This window comes from Cyanistes caeruleus, chromosome 6 (genome assembly GCF_971803275.1).
Source record: "Cyanistes caeruleus chromosome 6, bCyaCae1.hap1.1, whole genome shotgun sequence".
Taxonomy (NCBI): domain Eukaryota; kingdom Metazoa; phylum Chordata; class Aves; order Passeriformes; family Paridae; genus Cyanistes; species Cyanistes caeruleus.
The window spans coordinates 28,059,983-28,081,353 of NC_141706.1; the positions used below are offsets into that span (position 1 = coordinate 28,059,983).

General features: G+C 39.3%; 1 protein-coding gene across 2 annotated transcripts in view; it reads left to right on the forward strand.

The window, feature by feature from the left end:
- The window catches only part of HSD17B12 (hydroxysteroid 17-beta dehydrogenase 12), a 119,010-nt gene that overhangs the window by 79,043 nt on the left and 18,596 nt on the right, over window positions 1-21,371 (forward strand). For both annotated transcript variants that reach the window (XM_086892241.1, XM_086892242.1), the window contains 3 exons: window positions 6,826-6,936; window positions 11,552-11,616; window positions 12,569-12,613. In XM_086892241.1, coding sequence (XP_086748367.1) covers window positions 6,826-6,936; window positions 11,552-11,616; window positions 12,569-12,613 — 221 coding nt within the window. The remainder of the gene's footprint in view (window positions 1-6,825; window positions 6,937-11,551; window positions 11,617-12,568; window positions 12,614-21,371) is intronic.

Genomic DNA, 21,371 nt, shown 5'->3' on the forward strand with positions numbered 1-21,371 from the left:
GTGGACTAATTAACAATGTATTATTCTGCCTTACAAATAATACTTTGGAAAACCCTGAAAACTTGTGCTTTTAACTTCCTGACTTTGGGCTACAGCAAACATTTTACTGTGGAGGTATAAAAGATGATGCTGAATCAGCCTAGCAACTTGTTTCCCTTTTAAAATTTGCTTCAATTCAAGTAGAGTGACTGACTTGAATGTCTTGAAATTGACTTGAGAGCAAGGACACAATTTTTTGTTAATCCACGATGTGACACCTTTCAGTCTCTATAAGTGACCCCAAATTCTTCTTACAATGTATTTTTTCTGGTATTTTTGAAATTCATTGTGTTGAGCCAAAATCTGAAAAAAAAGTTTGTTTTTTTTAATAATTACTGTTATAATAAGTATATGGCTGAAGAATTTAGACTTCATTTTGCAAAAAGTCATGCAAAATTAATGCCTACATGTATAGATGTATCAGGTGCACACATTGTCGCGGACAATAATAATGATATTAAAGGAAAGGAAATATTACAGGAAATATGGGAAATAGTCCATATGCCCTTCCTAAAATGATTAAGTAAATTAAATATTTCTTTAAAAATAGCTCTCTTCATGCTTAGTAAAAACAAATACATCAATGAATATAAAAAAAGGAATAAAATCTTGGTGGAGGGTTCAAAAATAGTGTTGGGGAGGGAGAAGAGCCAGAAGGGGAGTTTGAGATGCTGCCTGCTACACAATAGCAACCTTCCCACACTTCACGTTGTGCTTCCCCCTGAAGCAGCTTGGGATTGTGCCCATACCGACTCCTTGTGCAGCTTCAGCCAGAGTGGATATTTTGGGGTTGCGGTGAGGAGAGCTATTCTGGGAATCACGACTCCTGATGGCACGAGGGCGGCCGCACGTGCGGTGCCCAGGAGCCTCTCGTGCCTGGGGTGCGGGGGCGTGCGTGGGGAGCACCGCAGCTCAGCTCGCCTGGCTGCCTGCAATCACGGCTGCATTTCCAAACACTGCCGTGACTGGAGCGTGCAGCCCCCCTGGCTGTCAGCCTCTGCAGCTGTTTGTCACAGGCTGCTTGATTTTGTGTTTTTAGTTAGCTTGGTAATTAGAACAAGCTTGATTTAGAAAAGCTTACAATGCTGAGCAAAATATTTGGGTGAATGGCCTTATTGATTGATCCTGTGTTGCTCAGAATGTGTTTCTGACTTGGTTAGCGTGTCTTAGAAATTGTAATATATTTTGATGTAATGGAAGTCAGAGGAGAGCAAATGGAGGCAGCTATTAATAAAGTGTGTTTTCCCTCTGTTTTGTAGTACTGTATATACACATTAAACACTTAGACAGCCCAACAGCTCAATGGTTTTTGGACTTGGGCTTGGAGAGATGAAGTCATCTCTGAAAGCTGAGAAGTGAGGCACTGACTTTTATGTCTGTGTATATCAAAACTTAAAGTTAACAGAACATTTTAATGAAGGTCTGTCATTTTTTTTACCTGCTCTACATTTCTATACGATTAGATTTTAAAAAAATATTCATTCTTTTAAAGGAAATTGTTTCTAAAAGATTACATGTGCAACTGTTGCAGTATGTATGAATTCTCTGAAAGTCCTGCACGTGTACTTGAATGAAAGGAATTGGAACCAATTCCTAGGTGCTTGACCAAGTCTTCATATGCACATGCTTTAAAAAATTTATGGAAACATAGCAAGTGCTGTTAGCTTGTAGGCAGGCATCTTAAGCCGTGCAGGAGCAGCATGGCCTTCCTTTGCAACAGGTGCAACAGAGCTTCCTTTTAGAGATTTCTTAGGTTATCAGTATTCGCGTTCAGAGTTTCACACCCTTCAAAATGTTCAGAAAAAACTAGCTCTTGTTATACCCAGCTGATTTTAACATGCTTCTACATGGTAAATATATCACTGTGTAATAACAGTCTGCTATCACCAGTCTGGAAGTACTTGGTACTTCTGGAAAACCAATTCCATCCATCCATGACACTGTGAGTTACTTCTGTGAACTCTGAAAGTCCTAAATTGGTTACATTCCCAAAATGAATGGCTCTCCCTTAAAACCAACTAAATACTTTGTAGAGCTGTCAGGAAGCCACTCTATAGTCTTAAATTCTTCATCTCTGTCCTGCATAGATAGAGTACTAAGAAGCAAGTGGTTTTAATATTTTTCTTTCATCTCTCAGCTTCTTACCCTATATTGAAAAGTTACAAACTCTGTTTCTGGAGACTTGGGTGCTGGATTAGGATGAGTTTGCCACTTCAGTGGTACTGGAAAGATGGCATCTTTATTTGTGGATGTAGTTCATTCTCCTTACTTAATGAAATTTGTCCTCTTCTGTATGATGAAAAATGGAGAGCCGTTTTCCTACTGAATAGAATCTCTGACCATCTGGAAGCTAAAGACCAAGTGAGACCTTTTATGTTTCTGCAAGCAGTTGCATTATAGTGTATCACTGAGATGGCAATATTTATACATGGCTTTGAATGTAAAGTGGTGAGATGCTGCAGTTGTAGTGAAAGTTTTTAATGTCCTTTCCCTGATCTTGAAAGAACCATCCCCATTACCTGCTTACAGTGTTGGCCTTGTATCCCAAACCTCTCTGTTGCAAAGTTGACTGGATTTGCCTCACTGTTCTTGGTGCAAATTCAAGCTGCTATAGCAAACTGCTTTGAAACAGGTGTTTCAAGAACTAATGTTATTTTATTAGGGATAAAATGTAATGTTATTTTATTATTTTATTTATTAGGAATGCTTCTCCTGACCACCAAACTGGTGTCTGTTTGCTGTTGCATCAAAGTACACAAGCTTGCTTCTCTTGGGGAACCTTCTTTCAAGCCCAGTTTATCTATGTGTGAAGACTTCCTTAGCATTTTCTTAGCCTGTCAACAAAGATTTCAGTTTAGGGGGGCTGATGATTTGAATTATTTGCAAGCTTAAAAAAACCCTAAAAAAAAATAAATTAAAGTGTTTGCTTTCTAACCATTTTACAATTCTTAGTTGTTATTATTTAGGGTGTACCTCACCATAGTTTCTAGCTTTCTGCTTTATTTTTTTAAATTACGGTGTGATTCTCTTTTTCCTGGTGCTCTAGGTAATGTGGTGTTATTTTGCAAGTGAATCTTTTTAGTAGACAAGGTATGCCCTACTTCCCCTGATAGTTAAGATTAGCATCTTCCTTGCATATCAAGACTGGATATGTTTCCTGTAAATCAGACAAATCTGGCCTTTGGAATGAATAAGGCTTTTGCTTCACCTACTGATGTTGCAACTGATGCTCTTAAAAATCAGGCGAGGGTTGGCCTGTTGGCTGTTCCTCAGAATGGTTGTAAGGTTTTTTTTATGCTTATTTTGAATAGGTAACACTTTAGCCAAGGTTTCAGGCACTATTTGGAGTCCTCTGCTGAGGATACTGAAGGTAATGTGTACTTCAAGGACTTATATGTGAAAGTGTTTGTACTTCTGATGGTGTGAAGAATGTAGTTAAATAGTGTATTTGTTTCCAGATTGTCTTATTCCTGTATTGTGCAGAAATGCACAATGGGAACATGCCTCAGGAAGTCAGTAGTTCTTTTACCACTGCAAAAATAGGCACTTTTAAAAGTTGTTTTATGTTCCCCTTTCATTGTGTATCTTATGTACTGCTTTTGTTTGCATGACCACTGTATTGGACTGTGCTGTGCCCCTGCCTCTGCAGTCTGTGTTCTTGGGTTGCTGTCTGGATCTTGGGAAGAATACATTCCAGTATCTTCTGCAAAAGTTAACTTCATCTTTTTGTCTTGTACAACGTTTATACTGGCCTGCTCTATCATTATTGGGACTGTTGGTTCATTCAGCCTTTCCAGAGCTGTGAAAATTTGTTCATGGTCAACAACCTACTTCTCAAATGATGCTATGAATGGAGAAGATCATGTCTGCTTTTATTGGTTTACCAGGATACTGTTGAGCACAATTGGTGTCTTGCTAAATTATCAGATGTCTTAGCTAAGGTAATACAGATCCTGCAAATTAACTGGACCTGTGAATGCTTAGGTTAAAATTTATTTGTAGGGTCAATACTGATCTCACCTAATTTTTTTAGTAAATGAGATGATTAGGACACTTGTGTGTCAGAATTGAGAATTGTGAAGGAGATCTGCTGAATTTCCTTTCCCATCCTATGGGTAGGTGATGACAGACTGCTGCACAACTATAGACAGCATGATGTTGTAATATTTAGTCTCCTGCTAAGGAGCATTTGAAATACAGTTCTGAAGACAAAACATCAGATCCACTTTTCAAAATATCATCAGGAATGTTGGACATGCTGGCAGGTAATAGCTCTTTCAGGTCCTCTAGCTGTGACTGCAAAAACTGTCTTATACCTTCCTTTCACTCCCTGTGGCTCTCAAGTGCCTCCTGGTCCTCAAGCTGAAAGCTCCATTAAGGAGTTTCAGATTTTCTCTTGGACAGCAGTAGCCCAGGCACTCCTAGATACCCTGGATAAGGACATAGCCTATTTGCTTCTTTCTCTATTACTCTACATCTCAGTGTCTTTCTGGCAGATAAAACAGGAATGTGCTCTCTTCTAGCCCATCTGTTTGAGAACATCTTAATCCTGAAGATCAAGGAAATTCCCTTTTCCATTTTTTCATGGAGAGCACACCTGATATCCTCTGTACCTTGTGCTCTGACTACTAGACCAAGTTTACACTGAAGTGACTTAATGCTATTTGCATTGTAATTTGAAATAGAACTGTTTCTTTCTCTGAGGTAGGGGATCATCCCACCTATTGCAGGTTCTGGGACAGAGCACAGGGTATGCAAAAGTTACAGGATACCTGAAAGCTGCTGTGAAATGAGGAGGGAGGATTTGGTCAGCTGGTGGTATCTGCTGGGGCAAGACAGCCTTGCATGTTTGCATGAGCAACAGCACAAAGACCTTATCCTTATCCTCTGGCTATACCAGTGGGCAGCCTTCTACTTTTCACACGTTTTCATATGTTGTACTGTACACCCTGTGCCCACAAAGGGTGCTGTAGTGCTTTTTTAAAGTGTATTGCTTAACTACAGTAAGTGTAATGGCTCTTTGCTAATTTTCTAAAGGCTTAAAGAAGGGTCCAAGGGCTCAAGGAATAGTAGTGTGAATACTTTATTGTTTTCTATTTATAGTATTATGTATATAATTTATAGTATTATTTGTATTTATAGTATTCAGATTTGTCTTTACCTTGTCCTCTTAGTATCTCTGTAGTGATTTCAGGAAGCTTTGAAGATGGATTGGTAACAATCCTAATGAAGAGTGTTTAGTATAAAAAGGACAGGACCAGTTGAGCAGTTTGTGAGAGTGGTGTTTGGGTCCTTTAAACAACTGGCATTTCACAAAGCATCTGAGTGGCAGTGAAGACAGCTGCAGATCCCACAGAACAGTTAAAAATGACATGTGTGTAAAGTGTGTGGCTTGGGCTGTGCCCATCCAGTCCATTTGCACGTATGAGATGAGCCTCTAATGTTGCTCTTAATTCTGTGTCCTGTAAAAAAAACAAATGTGTGTGCTAAACATTAGAACAGCTGTGTTCAAAAATAGACCATTTCTATGCCCCCCCCCTCCAGTGTTGAACTTGATTTTCTTCTGACGCGATCACAAGACTGCTGCTGCAGTAGGGGCTTAATGCTATTTACGTCGTCATTTGACATAGCAACATCTCTCAGGGGATTTTTAAACAATGCAGCTGTTCAGGAGAGATGAAGAGGTTGAGGATGGGAAAAGGAGCAGAAATAATTTCATCTGCCATTAGGGATATTGGGGGAGGGGGGAGGGGGAGCATCCAGCAAACCAGTGAGTTCAGTAGATTCATGATTCTGCATGAATGGATGGCAGGATCATGGGAGTCACGGCTTTCCCTTGAATGGGAAGGAGCATCATGGGAATCTGGCTGCTTCTAATCTTTTTTTGTGAATGATTCTTTTCCTTTAACATGGCACTGGTTTTTATGAATGGCTCTGGGGGCAATGTGCTGCAAAATCCTTCTTGAGCTGTATACAGGTCCCTTAAGGAATGCTAGGGTGGGAGTCGGGTGCAGCAAAACAGAGATGCTGCGATGTTAAGCTGCTATTCTTTCTGCTCTTTTGAAGTCTGAGAGGACATTGTACTGCTTTTAATTCGATATAATTTAGCTTGATGAAAGCAGAATTGCTTTTTAGATGAAGTATTTTTACTACTTGCTGCCTTCTCTTTCAAAATGCAGTTGCCTACATGTATTTTTCCTATTCTAGTAAGGCTGGAGATGACAGCAGCACATCAGAAGGGCTTTGGAATGATCAGATTTGAAGTTCTGCTCTTTTTTTCACCCACACGTTCCCTTTTTGGTACACGTTCAAAAAAATGAAAGAGTCAAAAAGTTTTATGGTACCAGAAGTAAGAATGGAAATGGAGAGCAAGAAAGAATTGTTTTGCTTGGTTTGAAGCAACTCATTTGCCATTTAGCTTAAGTTGGAAAAAAGTGTTCTTGTCAAGCTGTATGTGAACACTTGTATACATATGGTTACAGATTTCTCCATTTTTGCTGTTCTATGCAAAGGTGTATAATTTGCTATCTTGACACCTTTCTTGACCCTTACAAACAAAATATACTGAATCATTTGAGAATTTTTGTTCTCACCAAAAGTAGATTAATGTCATGAATGTCTGTGCAGGGAATGTTAAAATTCAAGGATTCCTCTTGGAGAGGTGAAAACGTTCATGTGTAATGCTAGCTACTTAAAATGTTTTGTAGAATCTAATAACTGTTACAGTCTTAATATCTGAATGGTAAACTGTTTAAAACTTCTTAAAACTTTTTTTTTTTTTTCTAGGGGAGAAGTATAAAGTGGAAACAAAAGTCATTGTTGCAGTCTTTGGAGAGAGAGAGGATATTTACAATGGAATCAAAGCCGGATTGGAAGGCCTGGAGATTGGTGTTTTAGGTTTGTACTGATCTTTCTAAATCTTTCATTGTGTTTTGTCTTGACATGCCTACTAACTTCTTCCCATATGGAAGTTTATTGAAACTACTTCACAAAAGCTATTATTTTTCTCACTAAGGCTCTGTTGCTGCATGCTTGAGGTGTTTTCTAGCTTGCTGTTGATACAATACATGAGACGGTGCTTGCATGTGTGCCTACTTTCTAGGAATTTGTGATGTTTATTGAACGTGTTCAATGTGTTACCCTGTGATTGTTAAAGGCCTTTAACTGAAGCTTGTGACTGCACACACCGTGTCATGAACACTTAGGGTTGTTGAGCCTGGAGAAGGTCTCTCTCTGGTGAGACCTTGTTGTGGCCATTCAGTACTTAAAGGAGACTTGTAAGAAAGTTGGGAACACTTTTTAACAGGGCCTGTATAATAGGACTGTTGCAAGGAGCAATGGCTTTAAGCTAAAAGAGTGTAGCTTTCGATTAGGTATAAAGAAGAAGAGGTGTTGACGCATTGGAGCAAGTTGCCCAGAGAGGTGAGGTGGGGGATGCCCCATCTCTGGGAATGTTCAAGGCCAGGTTGGTTGGGGCTCCGTGCAACCTAACCTGGCTGAAGATGTCACAGGGATTGGACTAAATGACCTTTAAATGTCCATTTTTAACCCAAACTATTCTATGATTCTATGACCTAATGCCATCTTAGATCCTAAGCAAGCTTCACATACTTAGCTTAGGAGATGCTCAATTTAGGAGTAGAGCCCTGTGGGAGAACTGTGAACTTTTAATTACAGAGCTGTTGAAATTCAATCATTACCATAGGACATCAAGTAACTGTCTCCTGCTTCAAAAGCTTTTTCTGGCCATGTTGGTAAGCTGTTTATTTTGCTGATAGGAGCACAATATGCCTGAGTATGGTTTGCTACATCACAGGAGAGTAGGTGGTGTGGAAGTCCTTGAAAAGACACAAGGTGATCCCTCCAGTTACTTTGTCAAATGTAGAACTGAGGTGATTTCATATAGGTGTTTTATCACAAGCTAAGAAGAGTTTCAACATAATAGCAGTTTACCTGAATCTTTTTGAACAGTGGGGTAAAAAAAAAAAAATTGCTTATTGGTTTTCTGGGTTTTTTTCCCTTGGAAACACATACGTCAGTCCTGTATTTCTATGGTTAGTCAATATAGGGATGAGAACCTCTGATGGTTAAACACATGAAAAAAAACATGTGGCTCAGGCATCTCCTAGTACCTGTCATCTGATAAAACACTCCTCACTACAAAACCCATTTTACTAACCTGAAGTGCAGTAGTTGGAGCTGCAACTGTGGGGTATTTTAGGCATATTTCAAAACAAATTTGTTATATACATGATAATATACTCTATGAACTTTGTTGCTAATAGATTAATCTTGTTGTTCATTGTTTGAAAATAAAGCTCCAGAAAATAGTGTATATAAAAATGCAATTAAAAAACATTAAAGGATAAACCCCAGAATGCTCCCTACCACTTTTCACAGACTTGAGTACATACAACTCATGGCATCCAGTATTTAATTGCAATAAAAATTCAAAGCCATTGGAGTAACTTCAACTGCCAAGGATGCGTTTTGTGTAAAGGGTAGTTGTGACACAGCTGTGAATGCCTTGTTTCTTGTTTCTGAAGGAAATAAGTTCCAAAGAAACTTTGAAGAGTAAAATTAATGTACATTCTAATCTGTCCTGTCAAAATCCACTCAGAGTGTAAGGCTTGCAAGCTGCCTGTCACGTAGCAATTGCTGCAGAATGGTAGATTGTTTAAATGTCTCAAAACACCAGCACATATCCCCACTGGAAGGGTTTTTATCATTTTTTAGGCTGTGATTAGGTTATGGTGATTTACAAAATCATGAAAATCTGACTTCTTATAGCCTTGCACAAACTGGGCACTAAAGCAGTGTGTGTGTGTGTCAAATTTTGTGTAAGATCATTACAGGAAAACAAAGCACGTTCCTTAAACATAGCCTGCTTCTTGCTTTTATTTGCGTGAGCATCTTAGCTAAAAACATGGTAAAAATAGCAACTAAATGCTCTAGAGTTGTGTATTCTCCAGCTGAGTTCCTCTACTTTTTTTTCTTGCAGCCACTGTCAGTGCAGGTTTGCAAAAACCTCTTTTTGAATTGATCACTAGCAGTTTTAGTAGATCTTGTGCTCGAGATCACCAGATTACATGATACGTGGATATTTTCTTTCCCCCAGATATAGCTGTATTAATAGAAACCATTTGCCAATGTAATTTTTCCACAGAGATGACGGTTACTCCAGAAGGATAGTATTTTAATTTTTTTTTTGTGGTAATTAATCTCTTGCTTTAGTGCCTTGTATTTTAAACTATGTAATATTTGTTGCAATCCAGAATTTAGTTTTTGTTGAGCTGTGTTCCTCATGTTTGTGTGAGGGAAAACATGGATTTAAATGAGACCAGCCATAAGGGTTGAGTTCTCAGGTTCCAGTATATTTTCTTCTTTCAGGTCTCATCTGGAACAGTAAGTATGAGAAGCATTGGTAGCACAGCACAGCTGCCAGTGATCAACGCTGGTTATTCCTTAACCTTATACTTGGAGACATAGGAGTCTCTGCACATACTGCTCAAGAATGAGCTTCTAATTATGGAGTTCCACAGAGTCTAACTAAAGTACTTACAGATTGAAATCCTTGTAAACTTCTTATTTGGAAGCTTCTTCTCACCCACGTAGGAAGGCTAAAAGAGTTTGCATAATGTTTTGCTGTGTGTTCAAAACAGCGTCTGTCAGTGACTTCGAACATGTGCTAGCTACAGCAATATGTTAAACAAGCAGAGGTGGGAAATCTTCCTTTTGCCGTTCTTAAATAGCTCTGATTCTTGAAAGAAGTTTGTGCTGGACAATATCTTACACTGTTGCCATCCATTTTTTTTCTTTCTAAAATATGGTGGCATGACCCAAAACCTGATTTTTTAATGGTGTGTTAGAAACTTGCAGCAGAGATGATTGCAGAAAGTGGAAAGGTGCCTATCTGGGACCTAGTCTGCAGTAAAGGGTGTGAATTCTGTGTGACTGTCTCTGTAGCATGAATCATATAAGCCTTCTAAATTTGGAGAGAATCACCAAGGTTAGTCCCATAACCCTGCCACAATTCATAGCCAAAATCCTTTCCAGAGAGATGGAACGAAAAATAGTTTATTTTTGGATGAAAAGAAGGAAAAAAAATGAGGTTCACTCTGGCAGTAGCAAAACTGGATCTTCTTCTTTTTAGAAACTTTTCACTCTTTCTAAATATAGCAAATGTCTGCTGGGAATTTGCCAACTCCCTGTTCCCCTCAATTCCTCACCTCAATTTTTAAAGGTTATCTAAAAGTTAAAAATTTGAAACACACAGCGTGACTAATGAACTTCCATAAATACACTAAGATCTGGACTAAAAGAGCTTGAGGGAATTCCGAATGAAGTTGGTGCACTTTGCCAGAATCTCTTCCTCCTGTTTCTTGCACATCTTGCATCCCTGTCGATGCTTAAATTATCTTTCAGGCTGGGTCTTAAAACGATAGCTTTTGGCACAGATGGAGGGGCTATTTTATTTTACTTTATTTTTTGAAAAAGGCATCAGTGCCTTTTGACGACGTTTCTTGTGCCCGTGCAGCCTGGAGGTGCACAGTGCTGCTGAGCACACACAGCACTTCGGGATTCTCTGGGGTGTAAGACACTATATAAATGTAAAATGTTGCCACAGCAACCACATGTCACGCGATTCACTTGCGTAAGATGAACAACAGATACTTAGGAAGCGGAGATCCCTTTTGGTTGCTGCTTTTTGTCTCCATATCAATGTGCTCTATGGAGCTGGAGGCTGCAGAGCAGCACCGTTTTCGAACAGAATTAGAAGTTTCCTCCTGTCGGGGCTGGGTTTTAGAGGATGGGTATTGGTTTCACGTCCGACAATAAAACCGTGCCAGCGTAAAGTATTGGAAAAACCCAGTCTAGGGGGTTGAAGCAATCCCGTGCAGGTGTGGGCTGACGGGGAGAAGGCTTTCCCGCGGGGAATCTCCGTGCAGGGAGGCCGGGCGGCGGCGCGGGGTCCCCGCGGGGGCGGCGGCGCTCGGGGCGGGGTGCGGGGCGCGCCCGCCCGCCCGCGCCGGCCTCTGCTGCCACCTGCCGGCCGCGCCGCGCACCGCGCCCGCCGCTCCCTCCGCGGGCACCGCGCCTCGCCTCTGACCGCGCTCGAGGGCTCCATCCGTTTGTGGGAAAAACGGCGTGACACGGCTTCAGCTGCTGCCCCAGCAGAGCAGAGCCAGGCAGCTGCTCTCCGGCTCACACCCCGCAGACAACCCCGCTGGTGGCGGAGGCAGCGTCCTGCCCCCCGCGCTGTGGGGCGTGGGTGCGAGGTGCTAAACGCGGCAGCTTGTAAACAATGAGAGAATTAACACTCGCACATTAAAATGGCCTGGCCTTGTGCTCCCGCGTTCCGCTGCGTGTGCGCCGGGATGTTTCCAGTTCAGGAAACTTGGCCAAAGCAGTTAGAATGTCTTTAAAAGCAACATTTTAAGCATTTAATTGCTTGAAAATTGTCATTAATCAGGGGGGCATCCAAGTGATCTGATTTATATTTTTCTTTCAGTCAACAATGTGGGAATTGCCTATGGTTATCCTGAATATTTTCTTGATATTCCAGATCTGGAGAAGGTAAGTGCTTTTGTGGTACCCTCTAGTGTTCTATTGTGGTTAGCAGATGTTACAGAAGTGTTCAGGTTTGGTTAAGGAACACACATAATGAGCTTTTCTGATTAGAATCAAGTGTTCAAAAGCTTGGAGATTCCCATAAGCAGCGTAACACAATGCTAATGATGGCAGTCTCACTTCTTGGTGGTGTTCTTTACGTATTTTCCCTGCTTCTTCTGCTCCTGTCCCTGGTCTCATCTGGCTGTTGTTTATGAGCTGCTTTAGCTTGTGCTGGGGGTTTCTTATGTGACTGAAGGGGAGCAAGCAATTTCATAGATGAAAGCTGCGTAGTCCATAACACCTACAAAACTTAAATAAGACCATTTTAGACAGCTCATGATGTAGGGACAATCTTGGTTGTACTGGATACATTGAAAACTCTGATTATGAACAATTTCACTAGTGCATGATTTTCTTTCTGAAGCCGTTGTAGCTCACTGGGTCCATTGTGGTTTTGTATTTTCTGCTTAAGTGTTGTTAAATACGTCTAGTGTTTGGTTCACCTTCAAATAAGCTCCATGATGTTTTGCAAAAATAAATTAAATAAATAAAATCCTAGTTTTTTACCTCCTGAATAAACTGAAAGTCATTAAAATGGTGAAGAGTAAAATATGGTAGTTAACTTTAAAATGTGTAAAAGATAAGAATTTATTAAAGTTTGTAAGTATTGCAAATTGTGTTAGGAAATAGTGTCAGTGTGATACACCTGTGTGGTTCTGTATTCAAAGATGAAACCTGACAAAGAGCAATTCACAGACTTTGCTTTGAAAGCCCATCACTGTTCCTCATACTTTAGCAGGTAGGCAAGGAGAAAAGGCAGATAATTTGTCCCAGAGGATAATTAAACCCAGAGGATGTATAAATACTGTTGAAACAACTTAAAATGAGTAAACCTCAAAACTTTGTGTTCTTGCAGACGATCGACAAAATGGTTAACATTAACATCATATCTGTTTGTAAGGTAAGTTACCAACACTTCTTGATAATTCAAAACCACAAAACAAGATTCAGTTGTCTGAGGGAATTACTTTGACCTGTTAGACTACAGGTTCATTTTTTGTCTTGGAGAACCCAGAGGTTCCAGTTGTAATATTGAACTGTTCTGATGGTTGTGTGAAATGTAATTTGTTGCAAAGATGCCTATTAGCTGTTTGAAAGGAGCAAGGTAAGTACATAAAACAGCATTCAATGCTTCTTCACAATTGTTCTTCTAGTCCTTCTTGTAAATGCTTCATTCTTCTCTCCCTGCATCTGTGTTTCTTGGGGTGGGCAGCCCTTATCTCTGCGTGCCTAAGGTTTTTGTACACTGTAGTGAGAAAGCACTTAAATCTTTTCTGCAAAATATATGAGCAAGAAGGAAAACCAAGTTCACATAAGTATGCATTAACTTTACATCAGAAATTGCCTTCACTTTTTGATATTTAAACTGAAGTTTTTATTGAGAAGAAATCAGCATGACTTCAGGCTAAAACATATGGTGGTTCTCTTGTTAGTTAACATGAGGCCCATTCAAAAATGAGGTTTTTATCCTAGTATAGCAAACCTTAAGAAGGACAGAGGGAATAGCTGCTTACACATCACAGGGATGCTGGTAGTGTATTATCAGTGTAATGCTGAAACTCCTTGTGAGTATTCACTGCTAAACTTTCTTATGCATAACAGTGTATCTCTATTAGTCAAGGGTTAACCTTCTGCCTCAAAGATAAAATATTACAGGTTTCAAAGATGGCTTGAAAGATTGGACTTTTCTGCAGCTCTTCTGATTAGGTCAGTTAAAGTAATCTAGTGCAGTTCTTTTGGGAAGTCTAAACTCTGATTTTCATGTGAGGAGGCACAACACCTCTTAAAACAATGCTTTAATAAGATTCTCACACTTCGTTAAAACAGACAAACAGTGAAAATGCAGCCATTGCTTGACTGAATGGGAGTTGGTAATGTCAGCTTACTGCTGCAAGTTCTTTCTTCTGTGTGTGTTTTGTTTAACATCTCAGAACTACTTGTTGGAAAGTCAGAAATGCTATAACAGTGAGTCTTCAGAAGCCTTTCACTTGGAAAATGACCATGGGCCTGACAAGTACAAGTTTTCTAGTTGACCAAGGACAGCCCATGGTGTCTTGTTGTCCCCCTGCAAGATTTAATCAAAGAAGTCAGTTATTAATGAGTTTGCTCTTAAGAAAACTTTCTCTTAAGGAAGTAATTTAAGTTAGCTGCATCAAGGTATACATCTGAAGAAGTGTGGTGTACAGACCTCCTCTGCTGAAGTGTGAGGTCTGTGCTGTGCCAGCAGAGGGAGTGCACTATTCAGTGATAAAATAATTTGGGGTGTCAGTCTTTCTTGGGAGCATTTTGTTATAGTAGAAAAGTTACAGATTAACTACTTCAGTATGTATTTCTGAAGATGGGAGGGTAGTGTAATAGTTTAAATCAGCATATACCCAAAGTTCCAGAGATGCAGCTAGATTGTGTTGTTTTCATAAGTAATCTAATGCTTCAGTTGTAGTGTCAGTGTTCGTCAACAATATAACAAAATTGTCATACAGCTTCCTGTAAGATTTGCGTCCTTTCAACCTCTTCGCAAGAATAGCCAAGAATTTTTGACTGAAAATCTGCTTGCTGTCCGTTAATAGTGGTTTTGCTTCTGTTTGAAAACTCTTTTCTTGACTGTGAACAGCTCCTGATACTGCATTTAATCAGAGTTTGAGCATAAGATTCCAAGCTTGAAAATGTTTTCTCCTGCATGAGCATGTTGTGTAATTAGACAGTAGGCACGCCAGATGCTTAGTGTTTTGGGGAGAAGAGCACATTAGGGATGTGTGCCATCTGTAAGACACTTTTTCAGGAGAACCCATAGAACTAGAGAATCATGGTATGAAAAAAATAAATTTAGGAAAAGTCTGTGTATCTTTTCACTTAGAATTTTAGGATGTAATCCTGTGAATGTTTAGTTCCATTTTTGAGGTTGATACCATCTCTTATATATATGCGTGCGTGTGTGTGTACGTATGAATATTTGTGTGTGTTTTTTAAAAACAATAATAAGAATATTCTTGTCTGACTAAAAACAAAGTTTGTGATGGAAGAGAGCACAAAGTTCTTAGGCAAGAAGCTGAAGGTCTGCTGAAATGTGAAAGTACAGGAAAGGCAGAGCTATTACCTGTTCAGGCTCTGCCCACAGTATCTCCAGATCCTCGTCAGAGGTATGACGTAACTTACACTGTCATGTTTTAGAGCATTGGCATCCACTTCCTTGCCTTTTGGACCAACCTTTCTCAGAGCCTAAAAGATTATGATGTGCCCTGCCCTCTGAGTAGCCTGCACCATGTGCCATGAGCAGCACCTTTTGAACAGCACAACTCTTCTGGTGTGTATGTCAAGTAATTCCAGTTCTGGCTGAAACAGCCCTTGGACTAGAAGTGGGCAAGTCAGGATAATTAGCACAGATTGATTTTGCAGAAATGTTGAAATCTGTTTTGTTGCCATAAGCATAGGCAGTTTTGAAGCATAATGCTCATCCCATAACTTTTTGATCCATCTTTTTCTTAATTAATCAGCTCATTGGATTTCCTAGGGGATATGCAGTGTGTAAGAAGGGACACACTGAGAGAGAAGACATGTTCACCTCACAGGACAAATTTTTAGCCTAGTTGGTCCCACTGTTCAGTATTTTTCCCAGCTGCAAAGCATCTAATACTATGGATTTTTGGCAGGTGTTTTGAGAACCTATTTTCTGTCAGATCTTTTAAAACCTATGTCTTTCCCAAATCCAATTCCATGCTGCCCTGCCTGCCCCCATCATGTCCTTAGAGCAGTGTTGGATTAGATCACCTGTGAACCATGCAGTCATGCAATTTTGGGGTTCATTCAGTCTAGCATGAAGTGTTAATTACTGTGATTTGCCTTTAAAGCACCCTGTACATCACTGAAGATAAGCCATGTAAAACTGCTTAAAACATGTTGGAAATCTAGTATCTTTTAAAATACTGGTTAAAAAAATTGACAAAATATCACCCTGTACCCCAGCCAAAGTAGATGCTTTTTAAGCTGTCAGGGCAATATCACATTTTCATGTGTGCAGTGCAGGAGTAACTCTGGTCTTCATATAATATACAAACAAATAAGTGTTATGAGTCTTGATGCCATAAATAGAATAAAGATTTTTCATTTGTGGTATTTTCTCAAGAGAGCTTGAGACTTAATACAGTAGTATACGAGGATCTAATTGACAAATAAATGAGGAAGAAGATGAGGTAGTATATATAGTTTCATTATTCTTGTCATAATCTCAAGTTTCTTGAGGGATTCAAATAGCAGAACTTTAATGAATGTTGGTAGCAGTTCAGGTAATGTGTGTTTGTATTATAACTTTTGGATATCTTGTTGCATTTTGAGACACAAATATTAGTGGCACTGAGTGAAATACCAGGTCAGAATCCCTGGTTTTTTTCATTAACCAGCAAGTGTTGAGAAATCAAAATTAGAGTTGCTCTGTATAGTTCTAATCACAGTTCCTTTGTATTAACTTCATCTTCTATTAACTTCATCTTTGTATTCTACAGCCTTTAGTTTTACTTGGAAAAATAAACTTGATTTGGCTGTTGGCTTAATGTTCTGAAAGCCAAGGGTTCTAGAACTGCTGTCCTGTGGAAAAAGTGGGTAGGTACATGAGCACAGAGGATGGCTTCAAATGCTTCAGGTAGCCCTTCTTTGTCCTTTGAAAGCTGCAAGAGTTACTTGGTATGCAAAGAATTGCAAGTTTATTTCTTTGGCAGCGTCACAATATGCTAATTGCATTGGGAGTGAGGCATAAACTTATTTTCTCTTGAAAAATGAGCAGGACTAAATAGTGGAGGGAGTGCTGGCTTAGCGGTTGGTTAAGCAAGGAGCTGGATTGGTTAGCAGGCTATTATATTGTGGGGGGATGCAAATTTTAGGCTTGTAGGTCAGGCTTTGCTTGGAAATTGGCACTAACAGGTGAAGTGGGAGAGTAATGTACATATACATCCCTTGTGTCTGTGGTAGTCTTCACGTTGATGACTTTACTCATGTTCTGTACTGATTGTCAGTACAAAAGGCTAATAGGCTTTACAGCATCAAGGATTTTTGTTGTCACATTTGAGATGCTTTTAATTTTCTCAAGACTTAAAAATACATAAATGCTTCATGTTGAACTGAGATATCTGGTGTGAGCCGCCCCTGTAATGGAGGAGTAGTGAGAGGTGAATTCCACCAGGTTGTGAATCTCAGGCAGGACATGGGAATAACTACCACAAAGTCTGAAACTGTGAATTTAGGAAAGAAAGCAACAACAGAACCCAAAACCAAAATAAAATTAAAAGGAAGAGCAGAAATTAGTGAATTTGAGAAAGAGGGGAATGATATCTCTCTCACTCTCCCCAATGTGGATTCAGATGGGCTAATGCAGCCTAATACTACATCTGTAAAGGTACCTTACCAGAAATCAGGTAGTAGTTGCTTGTCCCCTGCAAGAACCCTGTGTGTGTGTGTATTCCAGTCTAGTCAAGAGATTTTTAACATTTATTCACAGTCATAATCAAAGGGGGGGTTAGTGATCTAGCCAAGTACATAAGACAAGTTTAAAACAGAAGGGACAGTTGCCAGTGCTTGGAAAAGGAGTAAGCATCCTGTGAAGGTAGTCATGAATATCATTCAGATGTTCCAGAGGGAGAAATTCAATGCTGTGGTTTTCCACCTTGCTGACTTTGAACCTGAGAGTGTGATACACAGGAAGCTGGATCAAGGGAAGTGTAGCCCTGATAAATATTTTTAAGCAATAGTCAGAGAATCACTGGGGATTTGTCTTCAAAGTATAAGTAACTTGGGGAAATTCAGGAAATCCTAGAGTTCTGTGGCTTTCTGTAGATTAGGGATTGACACAAACACGTATTTTGCCTCTAGAAAAAAGAAAGTTCAGTTTTATTATTTGAGCAGTCTTTGTCCTGTGTAAAGGGCAAGAGGAGAAATATGCTTATTTTGAGAGCTTTCAGCTTTTAACTTCAAAAGTTTGTGGCTCTAAATATGGAAAACTTCCTCTTCTAAAACTTGCTCAGAGGAAAGTCAGTGAAAATGAGCAGACCTTGTTACTTTTATAGTTCGATTTTTATGTCTGGCACCCCTGATATGGTCACATGGGTTACTGTATGAGTTGAGCTGACGTCAGGTTTATTTGCTAGTTTCTACAAATACAAATAATTCTTGATCAGCTTGGGGTATGAGCTGCATTAAGAAGTTACTGTTTCAAGACAGACACATAAAAAAACTTTGTAATTGCTGAGAATGGGCTTCACAATCAATGTAATTACCAGTGCATGAGAACAGTTCCTTAGTTTTTCAGGTACCATCTGCAGGCAAGGGAACCAGTTAACTTTGTTAAACAGCTACTGCATTTGTGAACTTGTGTGGATCCTCTGCCCTGACACTCTTGAGTTGGCTCATGGTCACAATGATGTTTTTGTACATGAGTGGGAGCACCATGGGGAATTCCTGATCTTTAAGAAGTTATGTTGCTCTGAGTTGTTAAAATTTCACCCCAGGTTTGTGAATGAGGGAAGCTTCTTGGATTCATAACACTGTAGCAAAGTTGTCCAAATTCTCAAGCCTCACCCTTTGTTGTATTTGCTTAGCTCTAGTTATAGAAAGGGTATCATTATACCATTTCAAAGTGGAAAGAATGACATGCAGTTGTAACATCATAGAATGATTTCTCTCTAAATATACAACCGTGGTATTCGATTTCTGGTGTTGTATAACAGTTGTGAGGCCCATAAGGTGTGAAGGATGACTTTGAATATTTATCTCACCTTTTCCTGCTGTGTTTTAGTAGTCTGAGTAACATCACTTGAAAGATGATAAAAATTTTGCATATTAGTATTATTATTTTTTCCAAAGTCTCTACTTCTGAGCTATTGCTTGGACCAGATTGGAAAAATACTACAATGCAGTGATAACTAAGAATGGGAGGTTTTCTTTGAAGAAAAATCACTGGAAATCCATGATTATAATTTCCAACTGTATTTGTTGGTCCTCCAATAGCAGCTTTTAATTGTAGTGCCTGCTTTAGAATGTAAATCTAGCTATAACTCTGTGCATTCTTGTATTTGCAAGTAGGAATCTTTGCTTTGTTAGGGTAAAAGTGGTGTTACTTTTTCCAGAACTAGAAAGTAGAGGTCAGGTTTCATGAGGAAGAGTGGACAATGCAACCAGTGTTTGCCAGGAATGTAATAAATGCAGTTGCAAATAAAAGGGCATCAAGAAATGATAGCTGCCTATAAAAGATGATTGAACTGGTCTGTAATCAGTCTCTGCCTTAAGTTAGTCATTTGCCCTGAGCATCCTGGAACTTGAGATCTGGATAGTTAGGTATGAAAGAAGTTTACTTAAAAACAAAGCAACCCTCTAAACCAACTGTACCCCAGACTCCATGACAGCATTATGTGTGCACGTGAAATAACTGGAAAACACACACAAAAAAATAAGAGTGCAACAACCGCTCCTCATGGTAGTGTGCTAAATACAACTTTTAGCCAGACCCTGTAAAATATCAAAGATTAACAGCTTCTGATGTTGAGTAGTCTGTCCTGAACAAATTTGTCAGATGGATGTGCTCCAATGTAAATTTTCAGAAACAAAAAGCACTTTGTTTTAGATGAACTGGCAGTTTTCACGTAGCCCAACTACTTGTCTGGAATTACCCGAGTCTTCAGAGTCTTGGGAACAGTTGTATTTTCAACTGTAGCACTCGTATTTCTGTGGAAAGTAGTATTCCTTCAAAAAAAAGGTCATGTGAAGGAAGCTTAACCATGTTCAGTAATCACCAGCTGAAGGCACTCTTTAGGGTAGCTCCCAACCTCTCCTTTAGGCTTCCTGACACTTCCTTCCACCTGTATTAAATTGCCTTCAAAGAACTCTAAAGTTCTCTGACATCCTGCATGCAAATTCCTATAGATTGCCTTGCAAGCCTTTGCCATTTATGAAATACACACCATTGCAGAACTAACTGACTATCTTTAAACAAGACCCAGCTAAAATTTGTATTCTTTATCTGGGAGATATTTATTCAGTTCTAGATGCTTAGGTTTTGAAATGCCTTTTTCCATAATGGCGTGTCTGAAATTACAGCTATTGCAGATGAGTGTGAACCAGTTTGGCTGTTTTGGATAAGGATCATACAATACAAGCACAGGTGGACACCACTGACACCATTATTAGTGCTAAAACTACATTTCTGCTATTAATTGTTTTATTTAAATTAATGCTGAAAATATTTTACATGTGTGTACAGTGTATAAAATTGCCAGAGCTGAGTATGGCTGCAGAATACTCTGCCAGCATTTTTCCAATCCTGCACTTTGAGTGTGCAGTTGGCTGGGTCAGGTGAGTCTGACTCAGAGCACTGCCTTCTGTTATCTTGCTCTTTAAAAATATTGGTATTTTTACATCAGGGTACTGAATATTCATAAATATATTTTTTTTACAAATCACAAAGGTGTAAAAATATTGATAAAAATTTTTACCTTTTTTCACAGAATTTTGAAGTTCCCTCATAATAAGAATTTTAGTAAAACAAATGGAAGTGATGTTGAGTATGAAGCCCAGTTTTGCCATCAGTATTTTTCTGTGGAGGGGAAAAAAATTGATGGCCTGTCCAGCTGAACTTCAGAAACAAACCATTTAACACAGTTGGTAGAGAGAGACTTCTCAATTTCTCCCCCAAATTGTGTACCTATTGCTGTATTTCAGCTGTCAATGACTTCATAGTTTTTTTTATTTTATGTAAGTCCAGCAATTATTGTAGCATATTTTAGTAGCCAGCGGGTTCGTGATAAACTGTTAGAGCTGCTTGGTGGGTTGTAATTTGGACTTAGACCAATGAATGCATTTGTGTGGATTTATGACAAAGTTTCAAACATGGGGTCTCCTCTACAGTGGGAAATTGTGTACTGGTTTTTCAGATCATTTATGGGTTGCCTAAGGGAAGGCAATTCCAGTCCATGTCCGCGTGCCAATCTGTGGAGATGATATGCAGCATTACACTGCCCTGAGAGGCAAGAAACAGTATGCTGCTTTTTGCCAAGGGATCTGTGGAAGAGATCATAAAACTTGGATCAGATAAAAGCTCTTCCAATCTTGAACTAGTCTTAAAATCAGCCCAAATCATTCTTCATCCTTTAAGATTAAAAGAAATAGTTGTTTCTACATCTCTTTTGAAGCATTAGTGTATGAAAAAGCTCATGTATGCTTAAACTTAATACTAGAGGGTTTTTTGAAGCTGCATCAGATCTGTTTAGCTTGTTGATGCTTATCAGCTCTGAATACTTAGTTTGACTTCTGGGGCAGTGCTGACAGCTAAGTGTGTCAACAGCTGACTTCATGAAAGGAAGGCCTGTTCAACTCCTGCCTGTACAGTCCCTTATCAAAACTGTCATGCAGTGTGGCTGATGGCAGAATCTATTCTAAGGAAGAAATGCCAATAAAATGCAAAACACAACCCTTCTCTGGCATTTTCTTTGTGTGTCTGCAATCAACTGAGATTGTTTTCTTTTGTGGTTTTTTTCCTATTTTTTTTTCTCCTTTTTTCCTGAAAGGGTATGCTTTATAATTAAAAAATAAAAACAAACAAACAATAAAACCTCAAACCCAGACTGAGTCATATGTAAGAGCTAATGTAGTCATGATAATAAAATGAGTAGCTTCCTACAATA